A 27,942-nucleotide genomic window follows, 5' to 3' on the forward strand; every position below is an offset into this window, starting at 1 on the left:
TCTATGTAATCTCACAGTCTATGGAATTGCAAATACTCTTACAGTATTTAAGGTTTGCTTCAAAGTCACAATTCAGAAAGACAGTATTTTGTGTATGTGTCTTCAAATAAAAAATTAACTATTCAACTTCTCTCTTTTAATTACACTAGCTGGAGAGTGTTCTCTGAATCATTTCACAAACCACTTATCCTTCTTAATATGATTTTATCCTCACGTATCAGAATCAAATGGAACATTCTACTCTTTTAAAGTATCCAAAACTTGTTTCCTGCTTAAGGGTCATTGTTTTTATTAGGTTTCTTTGTTTCTATGTACTGCGCTGGCCACTGACTTCCTTTTCTGGACAGTTTTCCACTTTGGGAGAATTATTTCTTTTTTTATATGTCATTATATCATGTAGAAAACAACTAGGAATTTGCAGTTTCGACGCTGGGTGGCTGACCAGGCTCACTCACCTGCTAACTAACTTGCGTCCACACACCTGGCCCACAGCAGGTTTGATCCCGATGAGCTCTTCAGCAAAATCGCGGATTCTGTCACAGACCTTGAGCAATCATGGGAGTCTGCTGCAAATGTGAAATCCACGGATGTCACAGTTCCTCTCTGCTGGCATTTAATTCAGGCGCAGGCAGACCAGCAGAGTGCCAGAGTTAGGCTCCGTCGTCTTTCCCACCGTATTTACCTGCCCTCCGCAGGTCACATGTTCTGCTCTTGCCCAAACCTCCTCCCTCCCCTAAGCCAACACTTTACCGAGCTTTTGCAGCTTAACTCCTCTCTGACCAGTGTACCAGAACATTTTTTCTTTGAAGTGCATGCCATCTCTGTTCCACGCTCTACTAGCTCCCTCTCATTGCTGTAACTCGATGACCTTGGGGTTATTCCGTATTCTACAAGGTCACCTGGCGCAGGGTCTCTCTCTCCACTCCAGCTCCTCACTGCTCTGGGATTACTACCGTACCCCTGCAGAGGGCTCGGTCAGCAGCTTGGCGTCCGGTTCCTAATTTCATCTCTAGGCACCTTCTCTTCTGCCCCCACTCGAGGGGCTCCCTTCCCTGGCTGCTCCCATGTCCCGTTCTGCTCACTCCCACCCAGTCTTCACTGGAGCTCCAGCCCGTGGGCACCCCCGCCCCTTCTGTCAGGTGACGAGCTGTTCCCTCTCCAGAGAGGACACGTCGACCCTTCCTTCCACCTCTTCGTCCTTAGCTGTGCATGCTTTGCAAATTCCCAGCCCTGGCTTCCTAGCCTGCCTCGCCTGCTGCTGTGTAGACAGAGCTCTCTTTAGATTAAGTTCACTATGGATTTAGGGTCCGCTTGCAAGGGACACTCAGTAGTACGTAAACGATCCTCTCTCTTTATCCTGGCCATCTTGCCCTTTGTCTCCACCTGCTGTTTTAAACATTCACTAATCTGTTCAAGCCCATTTTCTCATGTCCGGTAGATGACAGGGAAGGAGAACATGCCCTGCTGAGGAAACCACATCTCCTCCCCTTCCCTGCTCCAGCCTGTGAAGTTACTTACCTCCACGCTCATCCTTGACCCTTGTCTTGTAGTCTCAGAGGCAAGGAGGTCTCTCTTCGTGTCTGAGACTAATCCCTGCCTTCCACTTTGGCCCTCAGCCCTGGAGTTTTCAGACTTGCGCCGCCAACCATCCTTTCTTTTGCTCCTGGTAACTGCCTTACACTCTGCAAGCCCCCTGAACACCCCGTCTCTTCTTCCCATCACAGCCCAGCTTCTTGTAAGGGTTGTCAATACTTTTTATCTCCGGCATCCTGCTTCTTAAATCTAAGCCAACTGATTTTGCTGCCACCTTAGGCGAGGCTGAATTCACGTGGGGTGCTGGGGCTCGGACCCAGTGGACACTTTGCAGCCTCTGTCTTATTCAGCCTCTCCCTTAGGAGGACTGCTTCCCCAAATCTCCACCATGTTGGCTCACAGGTATTTTAAGTTTAATCTCTCTGAATCTGCACTCATTATTTTGCCATAAAATGGATTCCTGCTCAGAACCTTCAGTATTATCTCCCTTGCTGGTGTCACATACCATCTGGTTCCCTAAGCCAGAGACTGAAGGATGCTCTTAGATGACCCCACCGTCCCAGCATATGACACATTTCTTCTGCCAGGAAATGAAACATGGACCGAATCCTGTGGTAGGGCCACCCACCTTTGCCTCCTTTCTGACCTCTGGAAATCTTAAAAGCCAAACCATTGTTCATGAGAGGAACTAGGAAGGCAAAGGCCATCTTGTCTACTCACTATGACTTAATTTTCTGGGAGATTCAAGGTCATCATTGGTAGTTGCTGAACGAGTGTGCAGTGCTGTTAAGAGTCACTTTCTGGCTGGTTTCCTGGTCAGTGGTTGCCTGTGCTGTCAGCATTTGATCATCATTGTGCCTGAAGCTCATAGTCCTACATGGTATATGCTTCTAATTGCCCGTGATCTGGGAAGTTAGAGGTTCCTTGAAATGAGTATGAAGACAAGTCAGTAAGTTCCAGATGAGGGAGGCTTCTCCCGAAGACTTACTCCTTTGGCTCTGTGTTAGCTGTTTCAGTTGGCTCGGAGACCATTTGTTCCTGATCTGTGTTTCGTCTGTGTTCCTGAATGGTTGACTGTTTTTTCCCCCTTTGGCTTTCATTTATTATACCTTGTTTAAGAAATCCTTCCCTTCCCTTTAGATGATGAATGGACTTCACTGTCTTTCAAAATTTTGCCTTTTTTTACATTTGCATTAATTTACCTGAAAACAGTATTTGTGGGTGTTTTCAGGTAGGGGTCCAATTTCACATTTATTCCCCACATGGATACCCAGATGTCCAGGTATCACTTCTCAGATTGTCTGTTTTCTTCTCCCAGGCATTTGTGATAACCTGCTCAGTCATAAATATGTAGGCTTATTTCTGGATCTCCACCCCGTGGTCAGTATATCCATCTTTGCCCAAATGGTTGACTTTTAAATAGAAATTCATTTCTATTTAGTTGATATCTTTCCTATTATCTCATTTAAATTTCTCGTGAAAAATTAAAAGCACATTAGTAGCATATATTCATTTCGCATTTTCTGTTTGGGGATATGGTCTTTCCCCCACCTTCAAGCTTAATTCATGCTGAGGAAACCCTCATCAGGTGAATATAATTATCATAGATTGGATGCAAAAAAACCTCTTTGTGATTTCGAGCCTTAAAATTAACACCCATTGTCATAAATCCACATCAAATCTGATTTAAGTAGACATAATTATTTAACTAGTTCACATTTAGGTTATCTTTTTACACAACCTAACTGGGCAGTTCTCCTTCCTTAATTACTCAGTAATATGGCTATTTACCTGCTCCTGTTAAACCCTTTTGTAGCTGTGAAGCACTCTACACTTGACATATAAAACATATACTCTGTATTTCATGTATATGTCATTCAACTTCAAGCAAGGAAAGAGAAAAAGAAAGTAAAACCCTGCAGACTATAAAAACAAAATAAATTAGTAAAATCAATGTAAATGCTACCATACCCACAGAGACGCCAGCAAACCTCAAATACTCCCTCTCTGAAGAGAGAACATCAGGCTGTACTCCTGACCCCTGGGTTGAAGATGAGGGCATGGGACCCCCGTCTTCTGGCGCTCAGCTACAAGGAGGTGTGTGAATTCTAAATCCCCTCATAATCAGGAGGGGTATCAACTGCAACTCCTCATACAGTTGGATTCTTCTCACCTACAAGGAATAATTCATTACCCATTGTGGTGCTCGGTTCTATCTCTGTTAGCCAAACACAGATCTCTCCACACAAAAAATAGCACACTGGACAGTTTGTCTTCTTACCTGCCCTTCTTCCTTCTGCCCCATTTCCTTCTTGAAGCACATCCTTTGGTCATTCTTCCAGTTTAGGATTGTGCATAGTAAATTTACACTCATTGTTTGATATTATCACCTATTCTTTTATTTTTCATAGAGCTCTTTATTTTGAGATAATTATAGATTCACATACAGTTTTAGGAAAAAATACAGAGCTCTCATGTACCCTTTCCCTGTTTTCCCCAATGGTAACATCATGCAAAACTCTCATGAGACACCACTACCGGGATATTGATTTGCCACAGCTGCAGAAATAAAATATTTCTATCACCGCAAAGATCTCTCCTATTGCCCTTTTATAGGTACACATTCTTTCTTCCTGCCCCCACCCCCTCTGTAGGCCCTGGCAACTACTAATCTGTTCTTTATTTCTATAATCTTGTCATTTCAACAGTGTTCTTAAATGGAATCATGCATCACATAATCTTTTGGGATTGACTATTTCTCTGGAGATTCCTCCACGTTACTGCATATACCAGCAGGTTCATTTCCTTTTTCCTGCTCAATAGGATTCCTTGCTATGAGTGTACTAGAGTTTGTTCACCTGTTGGAGAGCATCTGGGTTGTTTCCAGTTTGGGGCTATTATGAATAAAACTACTAAAAATGTTGGTGTACAGGGTTTTGTGTGAACATAAATCTTAATTTTTCTGGGATGAATGCCTAGGAGCACAATTGCTGAGTCATATGGTAGTTGCATGTTTAGTTCTTTAAGAAACTGAACTAATTTCCAAAAGTACATTTCTACCAGCAGTGTGTGGGTGATATGATTTCTGAACATCCTTGCCATCATTTAGTGTTGTCACTGTTTTTTATTTGAGCCATTCTGGTAGTTGTATAGTAATACCTCATTATGGTTTTAATTTGCATTTCCCTGATTATTGGTTAATGATGTTAAACATATTTTCACATGCTCACTTGCCATTTGCCTATCTTTTTTCGGCAAATGTCTCTCCATGTCACGACCGTTTTCCAGTTGGATTGTTTGAGTTTATATTGTGGAGTTTTGAGAGTTTTTTTTTTTTTTTAATGTGTATAATCTAGATGCTAGTCCTTTGTTGGATATATATTTTTCAGTCTTTCCTTCCACTCTGTAGCTTATCTTTTCATTCTTCTAACAAAATTTTCTTTTTTTTTTTTAAGATTTATTTATTTATTTGAGAGAGAGAGCATGCGCAAGTGCACAAGCAGGTGGTACAGAGGGAGAGGGAGTGAGAATTTCAGGCTGTGCCAAGTGCGGAGCCTGATGAGCTTGATCTCCATGACCCCAAGATCAGGACTTGAGCCAAAACGAAGAGTCAGATGCCCAACCAACTGTGCCACTCAGGTGCTGCCAAAATTTTCTACAAAGGAAAAGTTTTCAATTTTGATAAAGTTGAATTTATCAGTTTTTCTTTCTCTGGCTTGTTTTTTGGAGTCAAATCTAAGAACTCTTTGCTTTTCCATAGATCCTAAAGATTTTCCCCTAATTTTCCCAAAAATTTTATAGTATAATGTTTTACCTTTAAGTCTGTGATCTATATTGAGTTAATTTTGCATAAGGTATGAGACTTAAGTCATAGTGTCATTTTTTCCCTTTACGGATGTCCAGTTGCTTCAGCACCATTTGTTGAGAAGGCTAGCTTTCTGTCGTTGAATTGTTTTTGCAGTTTTTTTTTAAAGATTTTATTTATTTATTTGAGAGAGTGAGAGAGAGATCACAAACAGAGGGGAAGGGTAGAGGGAGAAGCAGACTCCCTGCTGAGCAGGGAGACGGATGCAGGGCTCCATCCCAGGACCCTGGGATCATGACCTGAGCCGAAGGCAGACGCTTAACCAACTGAGCCACTCAAGTGCCCCTGTTTTTGCAGTTTTAAAATCTGTTGAATACTTAGTATGGGTCTACCTCGGGGTTCTCTGTTCTGTTCCATTGATCTGTGTATCTCCAAGTGTCGATATCAGACAGATGGGATTACTATAGCTACATCATACGTCTTCAAATCAGGTAAAGCGATTCCTCAGCTATTCTAGTTCTTTTGTCTCTCCATATAAACGTTAAGCTTGTAAATATATACCAAAAAGCGTTGCCAGAATTGTTATAGAAACTTTAAAAACATGTGTCAGTTTGGGGAGAATTGACATCTTTACTGTGTCCAGTCTTCTAATCCAGGAACACAGTGTATCTCTCCCTTTATTTAGATTTCCTTTTTCCCCCATCAGCATTGTGTACTTATTAGCATAGAAGTCCTTTATGTGTTTTGTTAGAGTGACACCTAAGTAAATTTTTTTTGAAGATTTTATTTATTTGAGAGAGAAGGAGAGAGTGAGTGAGAGCACAAGCAGGGGGAAGGGTCAAAGGGAGAAGGAGAAGCAGGCCCCCGGCTGAGCAGGGAGCCCCACACAGGGACTTGATCCCAGGACCGTGACCCAAGCTGAAGGCAGAGGCTTCACCGACTGAACCACCCAGGTGCCCCCTAAGTATATTTTTTGAGTGATTGTGAGTGGCATTGTTTTTAATTTTGATGCCCCCATGTTTGTTGTTAGTGTTAGAAATACAGTTGATTTTTATATTCTGTAATCTTGACCTTGATGAATTCACTTATGGGTTGTAGATTTTTTGGTTTGGTTTTGTTTTTTGAGATTCCTTGAATTTTCGTTGTATACGGTCATATCACCCATCAACATGAACAGTTTTATTTCTTCCTTTTCAATCTGTGTCCCTTTGTTTCCCTTTCGTGTCTTATTGCACTGGCTGGGATTTCCTGTGTGATATTGAAAAATAGTGGTGAGAGCCAACATCCTTACTGTGTTCCTGATCTTAGGGGGACAGTAGTCTTTCATCGTTAAGTATAAGGTTAGCTGTAGAATTTTTTAAATGCTCTTTATCAAGTTGAGGAAGTTCCTCTCTGTTCTTGGTTTTTGTTTGTTTGTTTGTTTTTGAGAGTTTTATCACAAGCAGGTGTTGACTCTTGTGAAATGCTTTTTCTGCACCAATTGATATAATCATCTGACTTTTCTTTTTTAGCCTATTAATAGGCTAAAATCAAAATCATTGATTTTGAAATACTGAACTTGCCTTTCATCCCTGAAATAAAGCCCACTTGGTCATAGTGTATAATTGTATTTATAAATATAAATATTAGTGAATTCTATTTGCTAGTATTTTATTTAGTACTCAGGAGAGATATTCTGTAGTTTGTTTTGTTTCAATACTGTCTTCTGGTTTTTGGTGTCAGTGTAGTAATAAATATAAGTATATGCAAATAAAACTTTAAATACCTTTATGCTATGTAATATGCAATTACATAGTTAACAATATGTATTTAATACATACTTATATTAATATGTGTAGTATATGAAACAACATCTTTAATATGCTAAATATATAACATTAAAATTTTTAAATAAACAAAAACATATAATAAGTTAGGTAATAATAAATATCAGCTTCGTAAAATGATTTAGGAAGCGTTCCCTCTTCTGTTTTCTCAAAGAGGTTATATAGAATTGTGTTCTTTTTACAATATTTGATAGAATTCAATAGTGAAATCATCTCAGCCCGAATATTTCTGTTTTGTGAATTTTAAAATTACAGATTCAATTTCATTAATCACTATGGGGCATTTTGTGTTGGGTGAGTTGTGGTACTTTGTGTTTTCAAAGAATTAGTCTGTCTCATCTTAGTTGTTAATTAATGTGTGTGGAGTTGTTCATGTTATTTCTTTGTTATCTTTTTGATGTCTGTAGGGTCTATAGTGATATGACCTGTTTACTTCCTGAAACTGACTATTTGTGTTTTCTCTCCTTTTCTTTGTCAGTCTTAGTTATATAAATGGATTAAAGGTGGCCCTGTATATTGGCCCCTATATTGTTTTCTTTTTCACAGCAAGCTGGGGACATTAGTTCAAAGTCTCCCAGCACTAAACTAAAATTATTACCCACTCAGTTGCTTAAAATACAGCCCAAATAAGCATATTTTTAGCCATTTAGAGACTTCCTGCTTTGCATACCCTGTGAAATTACACTCACCATCTGCTAACCTTTGGTAAACAAACTCAGGGGCTATAAAAGACCTCAAGCTGCCACCTGCCCACCAGACTGCTGAGTGACATCATGTGGACACATAAATCCCCTCTGCAGAGCCCTTGTCCTCCAGAGGTGGCCCTCCTGGGCCCCTTGTCCAGAAGCTCCTGCTGTGAGGGATGTCCCCTCCAATGCACCCTGTCAGAGTGCCACCCAAAGAAAGTGGATTGTGCCATCTCACAGGCATGTCTTTTTTCGGGTCGGCCCCAAATTCCTTGAACTCATCACACTTTTGCTTGAAGTTTATCCATTGTACTGATCTTTTCAAGCAGCCAGCTTTTTTTTCTTGGATTTTCTCTTTTGTTCTTCTATTTTCAGTTTCATTGATTTCTGCCTCTTGTTATTTCCTTCCTTCTGCTTGCTTTAAGTTTATCGTACTCTTCTTTTTCTAGGTTTTTGAGGTAGGAACGTAGACAATTGATTGAGACTTTCTTTTTCCCTAACATGCATTTAGTGCCCTAAATTTTCCGCTCAGCAATGCTTTAGTTGTATCCCACAAATTTTGATAGGTTGTATTTTCTTTTCCATTCAGCCCGATGTTTGTTTGATTTCCCATAAGACTTCTTTAAATCAGAGATTATTTAGGGGCGCCTCGGTGGCTCAGTCAGTTAAGCATCTGCCTTTGGCTCAGGTCGAGATCCCCGTGTCCTGGGGAATCCTGCTCAGCGCGAAGCCTGCTTCTCCCTCTCCCTCCGCCCTCCCCAACTCCTGCTCTCTCTCTTGCTCTGCTCTCCTGCTCTCTCAAATAAATAAAATCTTTAAAAAAAATAAATCATAGATTATTTAGAAGTATGTTGATTAGTATCCAAGTATTTGGGGATTTTCTTGTCGTCTTCATGTTACTGATTTCTAGTTTGATTACATTGTGGTTGGAGAACACATTCTATGTGATTTCAGTTCTTTTAGATTTGTTGGGGTTTGTTTTATGGCCCTGGATATAGTCTAACTTGATAATATGTCTCATGGGTCCTTGATAAGAATGTGTTCTGCTCTTGTTGGGTGGAGTATTCTGTAAATGTCAACTAGATCGCGTTGGTTTACTATGTTTTTGTTCTTCTGTCTGCTGACTTTTTTGTCTAGTGGTTCTCTCAGTTGTAGAGAGAGGGGTGTTGAGGTCTCCAACCATAATTGTGGGTTTGTCTGTTTCTCCTTTTAGTTCTGTCAGTTTTTGCTTGACATATACTTTATAGCTCTATTATTTGGAGCATACACATTTAGGATTCATATGTCTTTTTTTTTTTTACACAATGTTGTATTAGTTTCAGGTGTGGATTCCTATGGATTACTGGTGGATTTATTCTTTTATCATTATGTAATAACTCTTTTGGTCTCAAGCGGTTTTCCTTGCTGTGAAGTCTGTTTTATCTGATAATAATAATGCTTTTCTTTGACTAAATGTTTGCATGATACAGCTTTTTCCATCCTTTCACTTTCAGGCTGCCTGTATCATTATAATCAAAGTGACTTTCTTGTTGACAGCATATAGTCATGTCATGTTTTTTCATCTGCCAATTTTTGTCTTTTAATTGGTATATTTATACAGTTTCCATTTATTATAATTATTGATATATTAGGACTTATTTTTCAGCTATTATTCTGCTGTTTTTCATCTCTCTTTTTCCAGTGTTCCAGTGTTTATGTGAACATTTTTAAGAATTCTATTCAATTTATTTATAATATTTTTGAGTATATTTCTTTATATAGGTTTTTTAAGTGTTGCTCTATGTATTAGATTATATATACATATCATAGTCTACTGGTGTCAATCATTTTCTCCATTTGAGAGAAATATTAAAACCTTACCTTCTTTTACATCCCTTTACTGTCCCCCATTTAATATAATTATCTTAAATATTTCCTCTACTCCTGTTTATTTTTTTATTTTTTATTGTTATGTTAATCACCATACCTTACATTAGTTCTTGATGTAGTGTTCCATGATTCATTGTTTGTGCATAACACCCAGTGCTCCACGCAGAACGTGCCCTCTTTAATACCCATCACCAGGCTAACCCATCCCCCCACCTCCTCCCCTCTAGAACCCTCAGTTTGCTTTTCTGAGTCCATCCTATCTCATGGTTCGTCTCCCCCTCCGACTTACTCCCCTTCATTCTTCCCCTCCTGCTATCTTCTTCTTTTTCTTTTTTCTTAACATATGTTGCATTATTTGTTTCAGAAGTACAGATCTGTGATTCAACAGTCTTGCACAATTCACAGTGCTCACCATAGCACATACCCTACCCAATGTCTATCACCCAGCCACCCCATCCCTCCCACCCCCCACCACTCCAGCAACCCTCAGTTTGTTTCCTGAGATTGAGAATTCCTCATATCAGTGAGGTCATAGGACAGAGAAAGATCAATGTCTTTCTCTGATTGACTTATTTCACTCACCATAACACCCTCCAGTTCCATCCACGTCGTTGCAAATGGCAAGATCTCATTCCTTTTGATGGCTGCATAATATTCCATTGTGTATATATACCACCTCTTCTTTATCCATTCATCTGTCGATGGACATCTTGGCTCTTTCCATAGTTTGGCTATTGTGGACATTGCTGCTATAAACTTTGGGGTGCCCATACCCCTTCGGATCCCTACATTTGTATCTTTGTGGTAAATACCCAGTAGTGCAATTGCTGGATCGTATGGTAGCTCTATTTTCAACTGTTTGAGGAACCTCCATACTGTTTTCCAGAGGGGTTGCACCAGCTTGCATTCCCACCAACAGTGTAGGAGGGTTCCCCTTTCTCCACATCCCCGCCAACATCTGTCGTTCCCTGACTTGTTAATTTTAGCCATTCTGACAGATGTGAGGTGGTATCTCATTGAGGTTTTGATTTGGATTTCCCTGATGCCGAGCGATGTTGAGCACTTTTTCATGTGCCTGTTGGCCATTTGGATGTCTTCTTTGGAAAAATGTCTGTTCGTGTCTTCTGCCCATTTCTTGATTGGATTATTTGTTCTTTGGGTGTTGAGTTTGATAAGTTCTTTATAGATTTTGGATACTAGCCCTTTATCTGATATGTCATTTGCAAATATTTTCTCCCATTCTGTCGGTTGTCTTCTGGTTTTGTGGACTGTTTCTTTTGCTGTGCAAAAGCTTTTAATCTTGATGAAATCCCAATAGTTCATTTTTGCCCTGGCTTCCCGTGCCTTTGGTGATGTTTCTAGGAAGAAGTTGCTGCGGCTGAGGTCGAAGAGGTTGCTGCCTGTGTTCTCCTTTAGGATTTTGAGGGACCCCTGTCTCACGTTTAGGTTTTTCAACCATTTGGAGTCTATTTTTGTGTGTGGTGTAAGGAAATGGTCCAGTTTCATTCTTCTGCATGTGGCTGTCCAATTTTCCCAACACCATTTGTTGAAGAGACTGTCTTTTTGCCATTGGACATTCTTTCCTGCTTTGTCAAAGATGAGTTGACCATAGAGTTGAGGGTCCATTTCTGGGCTCTCCATTCTGTTCCATTGATCTATGTGTCTGTTTTTGTGCCAGTACCATACTGTCTTGATGATGACAGCTTTGTAATAGAGCTGGCAGTCCGGAATTGTGATGCCGCCAGCTTTGCTTTTCTTTTTCAATATTCCTCTGGCTATTCGGGGTCTCTTCTGGTTCCATACAAATATTAGGATTATTTGTTCCATTTCTTTGGAAAAAGGGGATGGTATTTTGATGGGGATTGCACTGAATGTGTAGATTGCTCTAGGTAGCATTGACATCTTCACAATGTTTGTTCTTTCAATCCATGAGCATGGAACGTTTTTCCATTTCTTTTTGTCTTCTTCAATTTCTTTCATGAGTATTTTATACTTTTCTGAGTACAGGTCCTTTGCCTCTTTGGTTAAAGTTATTCCTAGGTATCTTATGGTTTTGGGTGCAATTGTAAATGGGGTCGACTCCTTGATTTGTCTCTCTTCTGTCTTGTTGGTGTATAGGAATGCCACTGATTTCTGTGCATTGATTTTATAGCCTGCCACTTTACTGAATTCCTGTATGAGTTCTAGCAGTTTTGGGGTGGAGTCTTTTGGGTTTTCCACATACAGTATCATATCATCTGCAAAGAGTGAGAGTTTGACTTCCTCTTTGCTGATTTGGATGCCTTTGATTTCTTTTTGTTGTCTGATTGCTGTGGCTAGGACTTCTAATACTATGTTGAATAGCAGTGGTGATAATGGACATCCCTGCCGCATTCCTGACCTTAGGGGAAAAGCTCTCAGCTTTTCCCCATTGAGAATGATATTCGCTGTAGGTTTTTCATAGATGGCTTTTATGATGTTGAGCTATGTACCCTCTATCCCTATACTCTGAAGAGTTTTGATCAAGAAAGGTTGCTGTACTTTGTCAAATGCTTTTTCTGCATCTATTGAGAGGCTCATATGATTCTTGTTCTTTCTTTTGTTAATGTATTGTATCACATTGATTGATTTGCGGATGTTGAACCAGCCTTGCAGCCCAGGGATAAATCCCACTTGGTCATGGTGAATAATCCTTTTAATGTACTGTTGGATCCTGTTGGCTAGTATTTTGGTGAGAATTTTTGCATCCATGTTCATCAAGGATATTGGTCTGTAATTCTCCTTTTTGATGGGGTCTTTGTCTGGTTTGGGGATCAAGGTAATGTTGGCCTCATAAAATAAGTTTGGGAGTTTTCCTTCCATTTCTATTTTTTGGAACAGTTTCAAGAGAACAGGTATTAATTCTTCTTTAAATGTCTGATAGAATTCCCCTGGGAAGCCATCTGGCCCTGGGCTTTTGTTTGTTGGGAGATTTTTGATGACTGCTTCAATTTCCTTAGTGGTTATAGGTCTGTTCAGGTTTTCTATTTCTTCCTGGTTCAATTTTGGTAGTTGATACATCTCTAGGAATGCACCCATTTCTTCCAGGTTATCTAATTTGCTGGCATAGAGTTGCTCATAATATGTTCTTATAATTGTTTGTATTTCTTGGTGTTGGTTGTGATCTCTCCTCTTTCATTCATGATTTTGTTGATTTCGGTCATTTCTCTTCTTTTTGATAAGTCTGGCCGGGGGTTTATCAATCTTGTTAATTCTTTCAAAGAACCAGCTCCTAGTTTCGTTGATCTGTTCTACTGTTCTTTTGGTTTCTATTTCATTGATTTCTGCTCTGATCTTTATTATTTCTCTTCTCCTGCTGGGTTTAGGCTTTATTTGCTGTTCTTTCTCCAGCTCCTTCAGGTGTAGGGTTAGGTTGTGTATTTGAGACCTTTCTTGTTTCTTGAGAAAGGCTTGTATTGCTATATACTTTCCTCTCAGGACTGCCTTTGCTGTATCCCAAAGATTTTGGACAGTTGTGTTTTCATTTTCATTGGTTTCCATGAATTTTTTAAATTCTTCTTTAATTTCCTGGTTGACCCATTTAGTAGGATGCTCTTTAGCCTCCATGTATTTGAGTTCTTTCCGACTTTCCTCTTGTGATTGAGCTCTAGTTTCAAAGCATTGTGGTCTGAAAATATGCAGGGAATGATCCCAATCTTTTGGTACCGGTTGAAACCTGATTTGTAACTTAGGATGTGATCAGTTCTGGAGAATGTTCCATGGGCACTAGAGAAGAATGTGTATTCCGTTGCTTTGGGTTGGAATGTTCTGAATATGTCTGTGAAGTCCATTTGGTCCAGTGTGTCATTTAAAGTCTTTATTTCCTTGTTGATCTTTTGCTTAGATGATCTGTCCATTTCAGTCAGGTGGGTGTTAAAGTCCCCCATTATTATTGTATTGTTGTCAATGTGTTTCTTCACTTTTGTTATTAATTGCCTTATATCATTGGCTGCTCCCATGTTAGGGGCATAGATCTTTACAATTGTTAGATCTTCTTGTTGGATAGACACTTTAAGTAGGATATAGTGTCCTTCCTCATCTCTTATTACAGTCTTTGGTTTAAAATCTAATTTGTCTGATATAAGGATTGCCACCCCAGCTTTCTTTTGGTGTCCATTAGCATGGTAAATGGTTTTCCACCTTCTCACTTTCAATGTGGGGGTGTCTTTGGGTCTAAAATGAGTCTCTTGCAGACAGCATATGGATGGGTCTTGTTTTTTAGTCCAATCTGATAGCCTGTGTCTTTTGTTTGGGGCATTTAGCCCATTTACATTCAGGGTAACTATTGAAAGGTATGAATTTAGTGCCATTGTATTGCCTGTAAGGTGACTGTTACTGTATATTGTCTGTGTTCCTTTCTGATCTATGCTGCTTTTAGGCCCTCTCTTTGCTTAGAGGACCCCTTTCAATATTTCTTGGAGGGCTGGTTTCATGTTTGCAAATTCCTTTAGTTTTTGTTTGTCCTGGAAGCTTTTTATCTCTCCTTCAATTTTCAATGACAGCCTAGCTGGATATAGAATTCTTGGCTGCATATTTTTCTCGTTTAGTGCTTTGAAGATATCATGCCAGTCCTTTCTGGCCTGCCAGGTCTCTGTGGATAGGTCTGTTGCCAATCTAATATTTCTGCCATTGTAGGTTACATATCTCTTCTCCCGAGCTGCTTTCAGGATTTTCTCTTTGTCTCTGAGACTCGTAAGTTTTACTATTAGATGTCGGGGTGTTGACCTATTTTTATTGATTTTGAGAGGGGTTCTCTGTGCCTCCTGGATTTTGATGCCTGGTTTCTTCCTCACATTAGGGAAGTTCTCTGTTATTATTTGCTCCACTATACCTTCTGCCCTTCTCTCTCTTTCTTCTTCTTCTGGGATCCCAATTATTCTAATGTTGTTTCATCTTATCGTATCGCTTATCTCTCGAATTCTGCCCTCGTGATCCTGTAGTTGTTTCTCTCTCTTTTTCTCAGCCTCTTTATTTTCCATCATTTGGTCTTCTATATCGCTGATTCTCTCTTCTGCCTCATTTATCCTAGCAGTTAGTGCCCCCATTTTTAATTGCACCTCATTAATAGCCTTTTTGATTTCGACTTGGTTAGATTTTAGTTCTTTTATTTCTCCAGAAAGCGTTTCTCTAATAAATTCCACGCTTTTTTCAAGCCCAGCTAGTATCTTTAAAGTCATGATTCTGTACTCTAGGTCTGACATCATACTAATGTCCGTATTGAGTAGGTCCCTGGCTGACGGTACTATCTCTTGTTCTTTTTGCTGAGGTGATTTTTTTTGTCTTGTCATCTTGTCCAAAGGAGAGTAGATGAGAGAACAAAATGTTAACAGGTTAACAACGTCCCCAGCAAATATACTCTATACAAATCAGAAAAGACATGAAACCAGGGGAAAAGAAAGGGAAAGGAAGAAAAAAGAAAGAAAAAAAAGAACAAAAAGAAAAAGATCAATACAAAAACAGAACAATACAAAAAAACCGAATATGATCAAATATGATCAGGCTAGTGCATAGATCAGTGCCACACACTAGATTTTGGGTGTATTTTGGTCTGTTAGAAAAAAGTGCCTCCTAAAATTTTGGAAGAAAGACTTATCTATGTACAAAATAAGGGTTGATACAATGAAGGGATGGAAGATGACTGTAAAGATGAAAATTATAAAAGATTTTATAAAAGGAATTGATACCATAAGAAGTTGTTTGAAAAAAGAAAAAGATTTAAAAAAAAAAAGGAGAGAATGTGATCAGGCAGGAGACTAGAACAAAGCCATACACTAGTGATTTAGGGTATATTTTGATCTGTTAGAAGAAACTGTATCTCAAAATTTTAAAGCGAGAACAACTTATATATATATATGCCAAAAGTAAGGGTAACTACTATGAAGGGATAAAATATGACTCTAAAAATGAAAAATAAAAAATGTTTTTTTAAAAAAAGGGATTGATAAGATGTTGCTTGAAAAAGGGAAAAAGAAAAATTTTAAAAAAACCGTTAAAAAATTAACTTTGAAAAACTAATGAATCGTGGTAAAAAAAAAAAGCCATGAATTCTATGTGCAGTATTCCCCTAGTGCTGGAGTTCTCCCGTTCTCTTTGATTGGTAAACTTGGTCTTGGCTTGCTGGCTGTTCGTGCTGATCTCTGGGGGAGGGGCCTGTTGCCCTGGTTCCCATAAGTCTTTGCTGGAGGCGGAATTGCCCCACCCTTGTCGGTCCGGGCTAAGCAAGCTGCTAGGGTTTGCTCTTAGGAGCTTTTGTTCCCTGCAAGCTCTCCGTACAGCTTTGGAGGACCAGGGTGAAAATGGTGGCCTCCCAGTCTCCACCCAGAGGAGCTGAGAACTCGGGGCCCTGCTCCTCAGTGCGCCTCCAGAGAAAAGCAGTCACTCCCGTGTCCCTGGTCTCCGGCCGCACTCCGTGCTCACCTGGCCTGTGACCGAGCGTTGCTATTTCTGGCACCCGACCCCGTGTGGAGTCTCCAAACCCAGCAGATCCCTGCGGTGCGCTCCCGCGCCGCTCCTCCCGGGGGAGGAAGGGGAGTCTCTCCGGATCTGCCGCTTGTTGGGTCCCTGCTGGAGGCGCAGTGGCCCGACTGGGCCGCGGATCACAGTTTATGGCCACCCCGAGCTGAGAGCCCGCGCCTCGGCTCCGTCTCTGCAGCCGGCTTCCCTGCTCCGATACCTGGGAGCTCTGGCGCACTCAGGCACCCCCCCGTCTTTCTGTGACCCCGAGGGTCCTGAGACCACACTGTCCTGCGAGGGTTCCACCCCCCGCTTAGCCACTGCAGCGACATCCCTCAGCGGAGCCGGCTTCTAAAAGTTCCGATTTTGTGCTCCGCGGCTCTAGCACTTGCCAGAAGCGGCCGACGGAGGCCCCTCCCCCGCCGTCTGTCCTCCCGAATATCGCCTCGAATTCACTTCTCCGCACGTCCTACCTTCCAGAAAGTGGTCGCTTCTCTGTTCAGAGAGTTGTTGCTACTCTCTTCTTCGGTCTCCTGTTGAGTTCGTAGGTGTTCAGAATGGTTTGATCCTCATTCAGCTGAATTCCTGAGACCAGACGAAATCCAGGTCTCCTACTCCTCCGCCATCTTGCTCCGCCCCCTTCCTCCTCTACTCTTATTTAAAGAATTACATAAGTGTTACCATTTTTGCTTGAACAGCCAGATACAATTTAGAAAGCTCAACAGGAGAAGAATAAAAGCCTATTGTATTTATCCTTTTTTTTTTTTTTTTAGTTTTTATTTAAGTAAGCTCTCACCCAACATGGGGCTCAAACTCATGACCCCGAGGTCAAGAGTTGCCTGCTCTTCTGACCGAGCCAGTCAGGCGCCCCTTTTTATACATTTTTTGTTTGCCATGTTCTTTCTTTCTTCCTGATGTTCCAAGGTTCCCTTTATTATTTATTTTCTGTTTAGAAACCTCCTTTACAATTCTTTTAACTATGCTTTTAGGATTGGTCTGTTGCTGACAAATTCTATTAGAGTCCCTCCCCCCCACCCCACCCCCAAGAATATCTTGATTCCCCCTTCATTCCAGAAGGTCATTTTTCACTAGATATAAGATTCTGGATAGAGTTCTCTCTTGGCCCTTGAAAAACGTTGTGCCACTTCCTTCTGGCCTCTGTGGTTTTTGATGAAAAATTTGCTGTCATTTGGATTATTTTTTTTTCTCTGTATGCAAGCTGTCATTTTCTCTGGCTGCTTTCAAGGTTTTTTTCTTTTTCTTTAGTTTTCAGAAGTTTAGTTATGATGTATATTGGCATGGATTTATTTGGATTCATGCTCAGCTTTTTGAATCTGGATTTATGTCTCTTGTCAAATTTAGAAAGTTTTCAGCCATTGTTTCTTTGAGTACTTTTGCAGCCTTGTTCTCTTTTTCCTCTTCTTTCCTGACTCCAGTGACACAAATATGAGAGCTTTTTTTGTAGAATCCAAGGTCCATGAGGCTGTACTCATATATTTTCAGTCTGTTTTCTCTTTGTTGTTTAGATTGGCTATTTTCTGTCAGTTTTTCATCCAGTTCACAGATTGTTTTCCCTGTCCCTTGCATTTTGCTATTGAGCTCATCCGCTGAGCTTTATATTTCAGTTACTGTATTTTGCAATTCTGAAATTACCATTTGGTTCTTTATATCTTTTATTTCTTTGATAAGACTTTCTCTTCGCTAAGGATTTTTTTTTCATTTGTTTCAAGCATGTTTATATTACTTGTTGAAACATTTTTATATTTAAAAATCTTTTCGAAGATTTTTTTTAAGTTGCTTTAAAATTTTTGTCATGCATTTTTGACATTTCTGTCATCTTGGCATTGGAATCTATTGATTATCTTTTTTTTTTCAAGATTTTTTTTTTTTTTTTTTTTTATTCATGAGAGACAGAGGGAGAGAGAGAGAGAGAGAAGCAGAGGGAGAAGCAGGCTCCCAAGGAGCAGGGAGCCCGATGCGGGACTCGATCCCAGGACCCTGGGATCATGACCTGAGCCGAAGGCAGACGCTTAACCATCTGAGCCACCCAGGCGCCCCAGATTATCTTTTTTCTTTCAGTTTGAGACCTTCCTGGTTCTCAGTATGATGAGTGATTTTCACTTGAAACCTGAACATTTTTATATTATGCTATGAGACTTGAGATCTTTATTAAAATCTTTTATTTAACTGGTTACCACTCTTGGGCACAGTCTTGTTACTGCCAGGTGGAGGTAGAAGGATATATTCCATGCTCGGCTTCCATTGACATCTAGGTGGAGGGAGTGCTCCTTGTTACTGCTGGGTGGGGCTGAGAGCACCAGCGTTCTGCGGCTCCCACATCACCACCACCATGGTCTCCATGACACTGTGGTGAGGGCTGGGGCGGCTTGTAACCAGCTACCTGGGATGAGAGTCTCAGCTCCGTGCTTGGGCTTCTCAGACACCACCCTGCTGTAATGAGGTTCTCAGGCCTCACTGGGGGATATCCAGCCCCCCCACCCCACCCTGTTACTCAGCCTTTGTTGGCACGGGTAGAGGTGGGGTCACAGATTCTCCTGTGCTGTTTGGGCTGCAGTAGAGCCGTTGATGTGTAAAAGTTTTCTCACTTGCTAGGCTGCCCTTAGCTGGCCCTGGGGCTAGACAGAGCAGCTTTCTGTGGGTGTTTTTTAAAATCTGCACCCATTGCCATTTCCAGTTGCCAGCTTGTTCAGCTCCAAGTCTGGGGTATGTGAGGTGAAAGGAAAACCCAAAGAACTCACCCCTGTGTCTTCTTTTCTCAGGCCCCGAGGTCCCTGGCCAGTCTGCCTTCTTTGCTACGCTTTTTAAAGTCTCCATATGTTTCCTTTATATATAATATCTAGTGTCTTAGGTTGTACTGAGCAGGAAGAATAGGAAAAAGTACTTCTATTCCAACTTTCTGGAAGCAGAGGTGTACCTTGGCATTGAGTATAATTTCTTGTACATTGCATTCTACACTAGACAGTTTTTGTTTTTATGCTCCTTCCTTCAACACCATGAAGATACTATCTCACTGCCTTCTGACCTTGGGGTGAAGAACCTACTTTCTTTATAGGGAATTTTTCCATTCTTCCTGACTGCCTTTATAGTCTTTGTTCTTCCGTTTCACTGTGATGATGATGTGTTTAAGTGTGGACTTACTCTTATTTATCCTTCTCATGGTTCACAGTTATTTTTGATCTGACAGTCCTAGTTTTAATTCTGTTGAATTCTTAGTCATGATTTCTTTTAATATTGGCTCTGTACTGCATTCTCTATTTTTCCATTCCCAAACACCTGTTAGACCTGTATTGGATCTTTTCCTTCAACCCTCCATGTTTCTTAAATCCACATGGTTTCCTCTCCTCTCAACTCTTTGTTCTGCCTTCTGGTAATTTTCTTCAGTCTCTAGTCCAGTTCATAAATTTTCTCCTCATTTTTATTGATTCCTCTTTTTAACCCATCCATTCATTAATTTTAAAGACTGCAATTTTTATTTCTGGACACATTCTAGAAATCTACCAATTCTTTCATATTATTGTATTCTTATAAATTAAATTCCTTTTTTTATGGTATTAGTCATTTTGAGTAGATAGTTGACCCATGAATAACACAGGCTTGAACTGCGCAGGTCCACTTCCACGTGAATTTTTTTACAGTATGGTAATGTAAATGTATTTTCTCTTCCTTATGATTTTCTTAGTAACATTCTTTTTCTAGCTCGCTTTATTGTGAGAATATAGTGTATAATACATGTAACATGGAAAATATATGTAAATCTACTATTTATGTTGTCAGTAAGGCTTCCAGTCACCAGTAGACTATTAGTGAAGTGTTTGGGGAGTCGAAAGTTATATGTGGGTTTTTCAACTGCACAACATGGGATGGGGGAGGGGAGTAGTGTCAGTGCCCCTAACCCCTGTGTTGTTCAAGGATCAACTGTACTTTATTAAGTTCTTTTTTTTTTTAAATCAAATTCTTGGAAGCGTCATCTGTCTGCAGATGGCTGACTCACTTGTGATGGATTGTTTCCTTGAGTGTTTTGTAATTTTAGATTGTGAGCTCATCTTCAAGGAGCCGTAAATGTGAGAATCCTGTGTGTCCTGACAAAGTAATTCTTCCAGGCATCCTAGTCATGTCACTTTCATTTTTATTGTTGCTCATTTCTTGATTTAGAGGTTCATTGTCCACATAGTTATTTAAATTTGAATTCCAAACCCACTTATTATACGAGCCCATGATTAAACTTCAAAGGGAGAAGTTTTTCCCATTTGTTAAGAGGCCAGGCAGAGTGAAAGAAGGCTCCTCATTTCCCTGAGCTAGTGAATAGATTTTTTTCCTCCAGCCTACCCTTTCACTTCAGGCCGAGCCTTGAAAAGAGCTCAGATTTAGCTCTCTACTCCCTCCTTCACCTGGATACAAACTCTTATTCTCTGTCCCACACACGTTTTAAAACTCCATACTGACACATCTGGGCCCCTACTGCTTTTTTCTGTTTCTTCTCTTTCCCAAGCATCTAGAATTTTCCTTTCTTTCCTAAAAGCTCAGCTATGCATTTTTTTTTAAATGTGGTATATTTTATCCAGCATTTCTAGATGTTTCACCCAAAAGGATTTTCAAACAAAAAGGTTTTCTACTATAGTATGAATACTTACCTGTTTGAGCTACAAGAGGTAGAGTATGAAGAGTTTGTTGGAGGGTTGTCTGGGTGGCTCAGTTGGCTAAGCATCTGACTCTTGGTTTCAGCTCAGGTCATGATCTCAGGGTCATGAGATCAAGCCCCTCATCAGGCTCTGCACTCAGCAAGGAGTCTGCTTGAGATTCTCTCCCTCTCTGCCTTCCTCGCCCCCCCCCCAGCTCTGTCTCTCAAATAAAAATAAATAAATAAATCTTTTTAAAAAAAAGTTTGGAGGAATTTTTACATGTGGAAATTACATGTCTTACTTGTCTTTTGTCCAGCAAGGTGCAGTTCAGTGGATATGTTACTCTTTTGCGTGTTGGGGCTATGGTACAATCTAGGTAACAATTACCATAATAAAGTACATTTAAGCAAAACTTCCAAAGCAGAAAATAACAGTTGAATGAGAATCAAGCCAAAGTCTATGTCTAGATATATGAGTTTTTGTTCCAGGATCGCATAGATTTGTGATACTCATTTTTCTGTGTACATAAGAAACATTTCAATTTGCAAATACAAATTCTTTTCTTTGTCAGTATTTACTGTTTCCTACGTATTGGCAGCATCTTTATTTGGCTCTCACCTTTTTCTGTTTGCAACTTATATGGTTGACTCTTGAACAGCAAAGGGGTTAAGGGCACCAACCCTCAGCACAGTTGAAAACCCACATATAAATTCTGACTCCCCAAAAACTTAACTCTTAATAATCCTACTGTTGACTGGAGCCTTACTGATAACATAAACAATCAGTTAACATGTGTTTTCTATATTATATGTATTATATACCATATTCTTAAAATAAAACAAGCTAGAGAAAAGAAAATGCTATTAAGAAAATCACAAGGAGGGGGACACCTGGGTGGCTCAGTCGGTTAAGCATCCAACTCTTGGTTGCAGCTCAAGTCATGATCTTGTGGTTGTGGGATCAAGCCCTGAGTAGGGCTCTACACTCAGTACAGAGTCTGCTTCAGATTCTTTCTCCCTCTGCTTCTGTTCCTCCCTGCTCATGCTCGCTCTCTGTCAAATAAATAAAATCTTTAAAGAAAATCACAAGGTCGGGGGGAGCACGTGGGTGGCTCAGTCAGTTAAGCATCCAACTCTTGGTTTTGACTCAGGTCATGATCTCAGGGTTGTGAGGTCGAGCCCTGCATCAGGCTCCACCCTCAGCATGGAATCTGCTTGAAATTCTGTCTCTACCTTTCCCTCTGCCCCTTCTCGTGAGTGTGCACTCTCTCTGTCTTAAGTAAATAAATCTTTTTAAAAAAGAAAATCACAAGGAAGAGAAAATACATTTATAGTACTGTACTGTAAAAAATCCACATATAAGTGAAACCACATAGTCGTTCAAGGGTCAACTTTACAGTGTATTGGGCTTTATATTTTAAGTAGAAGAAGATATTGAACAAAACAGAAATTCCAGTGTGAGGGGTGGAGGAGGGAGTGGGTCCTCTGCAGCTCCTGGTCTCAGCAGAACTAACATTCTTAATCAGTAAGGCAGCATGGGGCTACTGATGCTACATTATGCTAATTCGATTAACAAATTCTGGAGAGTCTTCCTTTCCATTTTATGGAAAATCATATTCCAAATTAAATATATTACTCTGTGTAAAGAAGAAATGAAGAATTCTTTTTACACTGAGTGAGACAAATTTCCTACTTTGAATACTGACCCAAACTTGGCTTAAGCTGTCCTTCCCTCAAGGTGCAGATAAGGGAATAGAAGCAAGACCACAAAAATCTGCAAGAGTGGGGGAAACATACCTATTTTAAAAAAAGAAGAAGGGCGTGGACTTCTCAAAGCCTAGAAGTTTCCCAGGGTTTTTCTTTTGTACAGAAAACTTGAAACTTCTAGACTATTTTTGTCCCTGCTTGTTCATATTTCTTTGAATAGTGACTAGCAAAGGGATGAATTTTACAAGAATAGTCTTCAAACTTCCAACATCGAAGGAAGTTTTCCCATGAGCAGTGTTTGGAAAACCACTGAGCTGGCATGTAAGCCAAATATCAAAAAGGTGAAAATGTAAGTTGACGTGTTTTTTGTTGTTTTCACAGAATAGTTGCCTCTTTTTTTCTGTTACATTAACAAGTAAGATTTTATTAACTTTTTTTGATCATAGCCTAAATAAATTTGTAGCACATGTTTTAAAGTTATTTTTCATGGTCTCTTTTTGTTTTTCAGATTTTTTGTTTAAGTTCTTGGTTATTGGAAATGCAGGAACTGGCAAGTCTTGCTTGCTTCATCAGTTTATAGAAAAAAAATGTAAGTGACATCAGATGGTCAGTGTTGATGCATGTCTTCCCCTGAGTGCTCTCTTGCTCAGATTTGTTTATAGCAAAACTTCTGAATATTATTTCAGGAAAAAACTTATAGTTTAAAAGTATGTTAAAGTAACATTAAAAGTTTGTTATATTAAACTTCTAGCAATACGACTGAGTTTTTATTAAGTTATTTCAGTTTTATGTTGGTTCATTGTTCAATATATTATCATACTGTGCATTTTCCAGATACTCCAGTACATTGCAGATGTTGAAATACAACATGGTGAGGCAGAAGGCCGCAGAGGACTTTGCTTTCCTGACAGGGAGCCGCCCAAGAAGCCCGAATAGTACATTGTAGATAAAACAGTCCTGTTGGGTCCTCTGTGGCTTATACTGTAGTGAAGGTGGTTATTGTCATCAGTTCTGTTTTGCAGGTTCAAGAAGCAGCTTTAGAGCAGTTAGGGGGTGTGTGCCCTTGGTATGGTCCCCTAGAGTTGGTTAGACTCAAGTCCAGGTCTTTTGACCGCAGACCCATCTTGTTGCCATTGGCTTTCACTGTTTTGGTAAGGGAAATTGAATGTTTAATTCCAAAGTATTGTAAAAGACTTGTAAGTTTGAAAGACCCTTAAAATAAACTGCTTTTACAATCATGGAAAGAATTGTGGAGGATGACCTATTTCATGGCAGTCGGGTGAAAGCACAAAAACAGATTTACCTTCACTGAACTGCAGTGCATCGTAAGCATGTGCGCCTGAGTGGTGGTGGGTAAAATGGGGAAACAGCAGAGGGAGTCCTTGGCAAGGAGCTTTGAAGAATAAAACTGTAGAAATATATTCTGCTACTTCCGTTTTCATTATCCAAGAGCTTTTTGGGACCTCTGTCTAGTGACACGGAGCCAGTCCTCACTGAATGTAACAAGTATTCACTCACTGGGGGAGTCCAGGTCTCTTCACAAGTTGCCAAGACTGCGTTGTAGCATCTCAGAAAAAAATGCCCCAAGGATATTGGGTCCAGAACCCGCCTCCTTATCGTTGCATCCTGCCCCTGTGGCAAGCTCTCCCTTGACAGTCCTCCCCTAACTCCTCACCAAGGAGATGGGTATGTGTGTTGGGTTAGTCTGCACGGTCTACAGCACGATGGGAAAGGCTTCACTTTATTCGTCTTGTGGCCATGCTGTAATCAGGACGCCCCTGGACTTTAGCCATCACCCTTTGAGGCTTTTACTCTGAGGTTTCTTGGTAGCTTGAATTCGAGAATGTCCACGCTAGTTCCACATCATCTCAGACAGGCGGGTGTGGTCAGTATTGACCTGTCATCCCTTCACCCCTGGCCCCAGGGAACACTCAACACACCATCAAGTGGCATTCGTGATTTCTTCTAGTGCACTTAGATTCTGCCCTACAGTCATAAAGTGTAAGTCAGTCATGGGCTGTGTAGCCATAATACTAGGTGATAGCTCAGCTCTTCATCACCACAGAAGTGTTTTTTTCACAGACAGTTCATTCTAGGTGGGTTTAGCAAGCTACCTATTTTGCCTGCCTCCCAAAATAGATAGTATTGACTTCTCCAACAAATTCATTCTAAATTACTGCCACACAATCCTCAAATTCATGCAAACTCACAGCTATCATATGCTCAGAATTTTTGTTGTTTGGTGTTGTTTTATTTTGTTTATCTTTTCCTCTTTTTCCCTTAATCTTTGGTATCCATCAAGTTTCTTTTGGGGGCTACAGGAAGTACTTTTCCTTCCCTTTTATTTCTTTGGACTATTTATCCATTCAAATAGTGGAAACGGTCACCACCTCGTTCCTGACTGAGTTGCAGGTCTGCCACTGGGCTCTAAGCCCTTTAGGCCGGCACCCAGGTATTTTATGCAGTCCCTGTGTGTGAGTGCCCTCCCAGTGGGCAGGTAGATATGATTCTCATGTGCCATAGCCACTTCCAAGCCTAGGCTTTAAAATGAATGGTTTGCTTTAGGGGTTTTGTGAAAGAGCCTTATCATCTCTTTCAGAACAGGAATATTTTGTTTAAATGTATTTTGTTTAAAGTGTATTTTGTTTTGTTTAAAGTGTACTTTAACAAAAGTAAAACACTTTTGTTTAAAGTGTTTAAGTGTATTTTGTTTAAAACAGTGAGTGCTTCTTATCAGCTGACTATTGGAGAAATGAAAGGCTACAGTAAATTACATTTCCATTGACTTTAACCCTTGATTTTGCTTGTTTAAATCTGTAAGTCTGTTTCTTTAATGTTCTAAAATAAATATCTTGTTCTTTTTCTTTTTCAGTCAAAGATGACTCAAATCATACAATAGGAGTGGAATTTGGTTCAAAGATAATAAATGTTGGTGGTAAATATGTAAAGTTACAGATATGGGATACAGCAGGCCAAGAACGATTCAGGTAGCTTTCTCTCTGATTTAATAAAAATATTTAAAAATTGGATTTGAAATAACCAATTATAGTCTCTTCATATATATAGTCTCCTCCTCCCCGCACAGATTTCAGAAACTTCACCTCTGGAAGCTTTAAGACAAGCTAAAAGTCAAGTTTTCTCCATGCAGCATTGATTTACTAAAGAATGCATTCGAATCTCTCGAGTGAGCGCACTCTAATGTAGAGGCTAATTTAGTCTTTGGGACCAGTGAGTACATTGGGAGGACGTGGCATTGCATATCCTGCAGTAATACTTTTAGATTAAAATTAAGGCAAAGTAATAGCACAGCAGTTTTTATCTGTCTTTCACTTTTAAAGGAGAATTTTTAAAAACCTCTTTTGGCATTTTTGTTTGTTTTATACTAACTAGAGCATGTTCTGATGGTTGATATACATTCCACCAAATATTCTCTCCTGTACATTTTTATTACACTACAGTCATAATTGGTGTTTGGGATGATGACCCCAGACCACTGCAGATGAGGTTACATGTTTAATATTCTGTAACTACTGAAGCAAGAAAGTAGATTAATATTGTAGTAGTGGTGTTTGAACAGATACACAAAATCAAAATAGCACAGATATGCACAGTCTTAAAATTTAGTTAAATAAAACTCTCACTTATAGCATTAGAGTCAGGTGTATATTGTATTTGAAATGTTCAATAATTGTTTGCTTCAAAATTTTTAATCACAATCATTCTTCTGGAACCACTGATTAAACATTGTGGATTCAATCCAGACTTATGTTTTCTTCCCCCAAACCCTCACTGAAATGACTCTGAAACAACTGAAATGGCATGAACTCAGAAAGACCCAGAAAGGGGGAGTACGTAGTTATGATGAAGAGATTTCAAAAAAAAAAAAAAAAATGGTAGCGATAAGAAGTGGATGGTGACTGACTGAAAGCCGAGGGAGCTGCACGTTCAGTGCCTATAATGGGGGAAGGCCGGTGAGCTGGAGGCCCGTTCTTCCTGCTGAATCCCGGAAAAGGTCAGGATGAGGAAGCATGGGGTTCTGCAGGAGGGAGGGTTAGGGTTTCCATATGCGTGTGCATGCACCCACATGAGGAGTTCAGTCTCTTGAGTTGAAGCAGGGTCAGCATGCATCATAAGGCCCAGCAGAGGCAGGGATGAGGGAAGGACTGAAAAGAGGGAAATTAGTGCAAGTCTGCAACCCCTAGCCCCCCTCTCCCGCCTCTTCCCGGTTGCTGGCAGTCAGGTGTATATGTACTCTCAGGCAGGAGAGACAAAAATGAATAGCTCCAAAGGAAAGGCCTAAATATACTGACATGTTGGCTTCCCCAATAAAACAGCCTAATCTCTGTAATTTTCTACCAAAGAAACGAGATCCCAGATGTACTGGGCCCACCTCACACCAAACACAAATGAATGGGGAAAACAGTTCCAACTAGTGTATATCAGGTGATATTTCAGAGGGCAAGGATGAAGTGAAAATACAAAAAGATCCCAAGAAGAAAAACAGTCACCCTGAAGGACTAGCAAGAGGAATTGCATTATACTGTTCAACAGCAACTTTCGGAAGCTACAAGATACTGAAGCCTTGCATGAAAAATTCCTTTCCAACCCAAATACTAAACTTCACCAAACTGTCAATCAAGTGTGAGAATAAAGTCAGAAGGCCTTTAGATACTCAAGTATAGGAGAAACAAAGGTTATCTTTTCACGTATTCTTTCTTAGAAACTTCAGGAGGATATACTTCATCAGCACGAGGAAGTAAACCCTGAAAGAGGAAGGTGATGTCCAGCCAACAGGGGACCCAGTTGGGGAGACGAGCCAGGACATAGGTGTCACAGGGCGGCCGTCAGGCGAAGGTGCTGCCCAACAGGAGGAGGAGGAGATGCAGGGAAGGGGCTGGGAGCGTATGAGGGAGATAGAGTCTTACCAAAGCAGGAAGGCAGTAAGCCCTGAAACTCGTAAGTCAAATAGTTTCATAAGCATTTTATAGAAATATGGAAGCAAAACCCAGAAAAACAACACTAAGATCCATGAAAGAAGGGACATTTGTATTCTGTTGTTGTTGCTTCTCCAAAGCCCAGGGTAGAATCTAGCACAAAGACGTTTTACGTGTATTCCGTTAATGACTTAATTTAGGAAAAAGATCAAATCCGAAGGCCTTGGGAGTGGGGCTCCCAGGGAAGAGTGAGGCAGGAGACTGCAGACTTTCACGTTGGGCCTGTTAGCAATATTTGCTTTTCAAACTAGATGCCTGTATTACTCTGGTTTATATCACTTTTGAGAAAATTAAATACCTCAAAAAAGTACTTTTCTTAAGCATAGTTGAATAACTTGTTAGACACCATATGTCAAGGTACAGTGAAATAAATGACTTAGTAGTAGATGTAATTTAGTTTCTCTTGAGGAGA

General features: G+C 40.2%; 1 protein-coding gene across 2 annotated transcripts in view; it reads left to right on the forward strand.

Annotated features, from left to right (window-relative positions):
• RAB4A (RAB4A, member RAS oncogene family) overlaps positions 1 to 27,942 on the forward strand; it is a 53,472-nt gene that overhangs the window by 9,742 nt on the left and 15,788 nt on the right. The window contains exons 2-3 of one of the 2 annotated variants that reach the window (XM_028104628.2): positions 23,045 to 23,125; positions 25,409 to 25,523. In XM_028104628.2, coding sequence (XP_027960429.1) covers positions 23,045 to 23,125; positions 25,409 to 25,523 — 196 coding nt within the window. Of the gene's footprint in view, positions 1 to 23,044; positions 23,126 to 25,408; positions 25,524 to 27,942 lie in introns of those variants that run through there. The other variant, XM_028104629.2, reaches the window with a different exon arrangement.

This window comes from Eumetopias jubatus, unplaced genomic scaffold (assembly GCF_037043125.1).
Source record: "Eumetopias jubatus isolate StellerSeaLion01/CBP00866 unplaced genomic scaffold, mEumJub1_p1.0 scaffold_17, whole genome shotgun sequence".
Taxonomy (NCBI): Eukaryota; Metazoa; Chordata; class Mammalia; order Carnivora; family Otariidae; genus Eumetopias; species Eumetopias jubatus.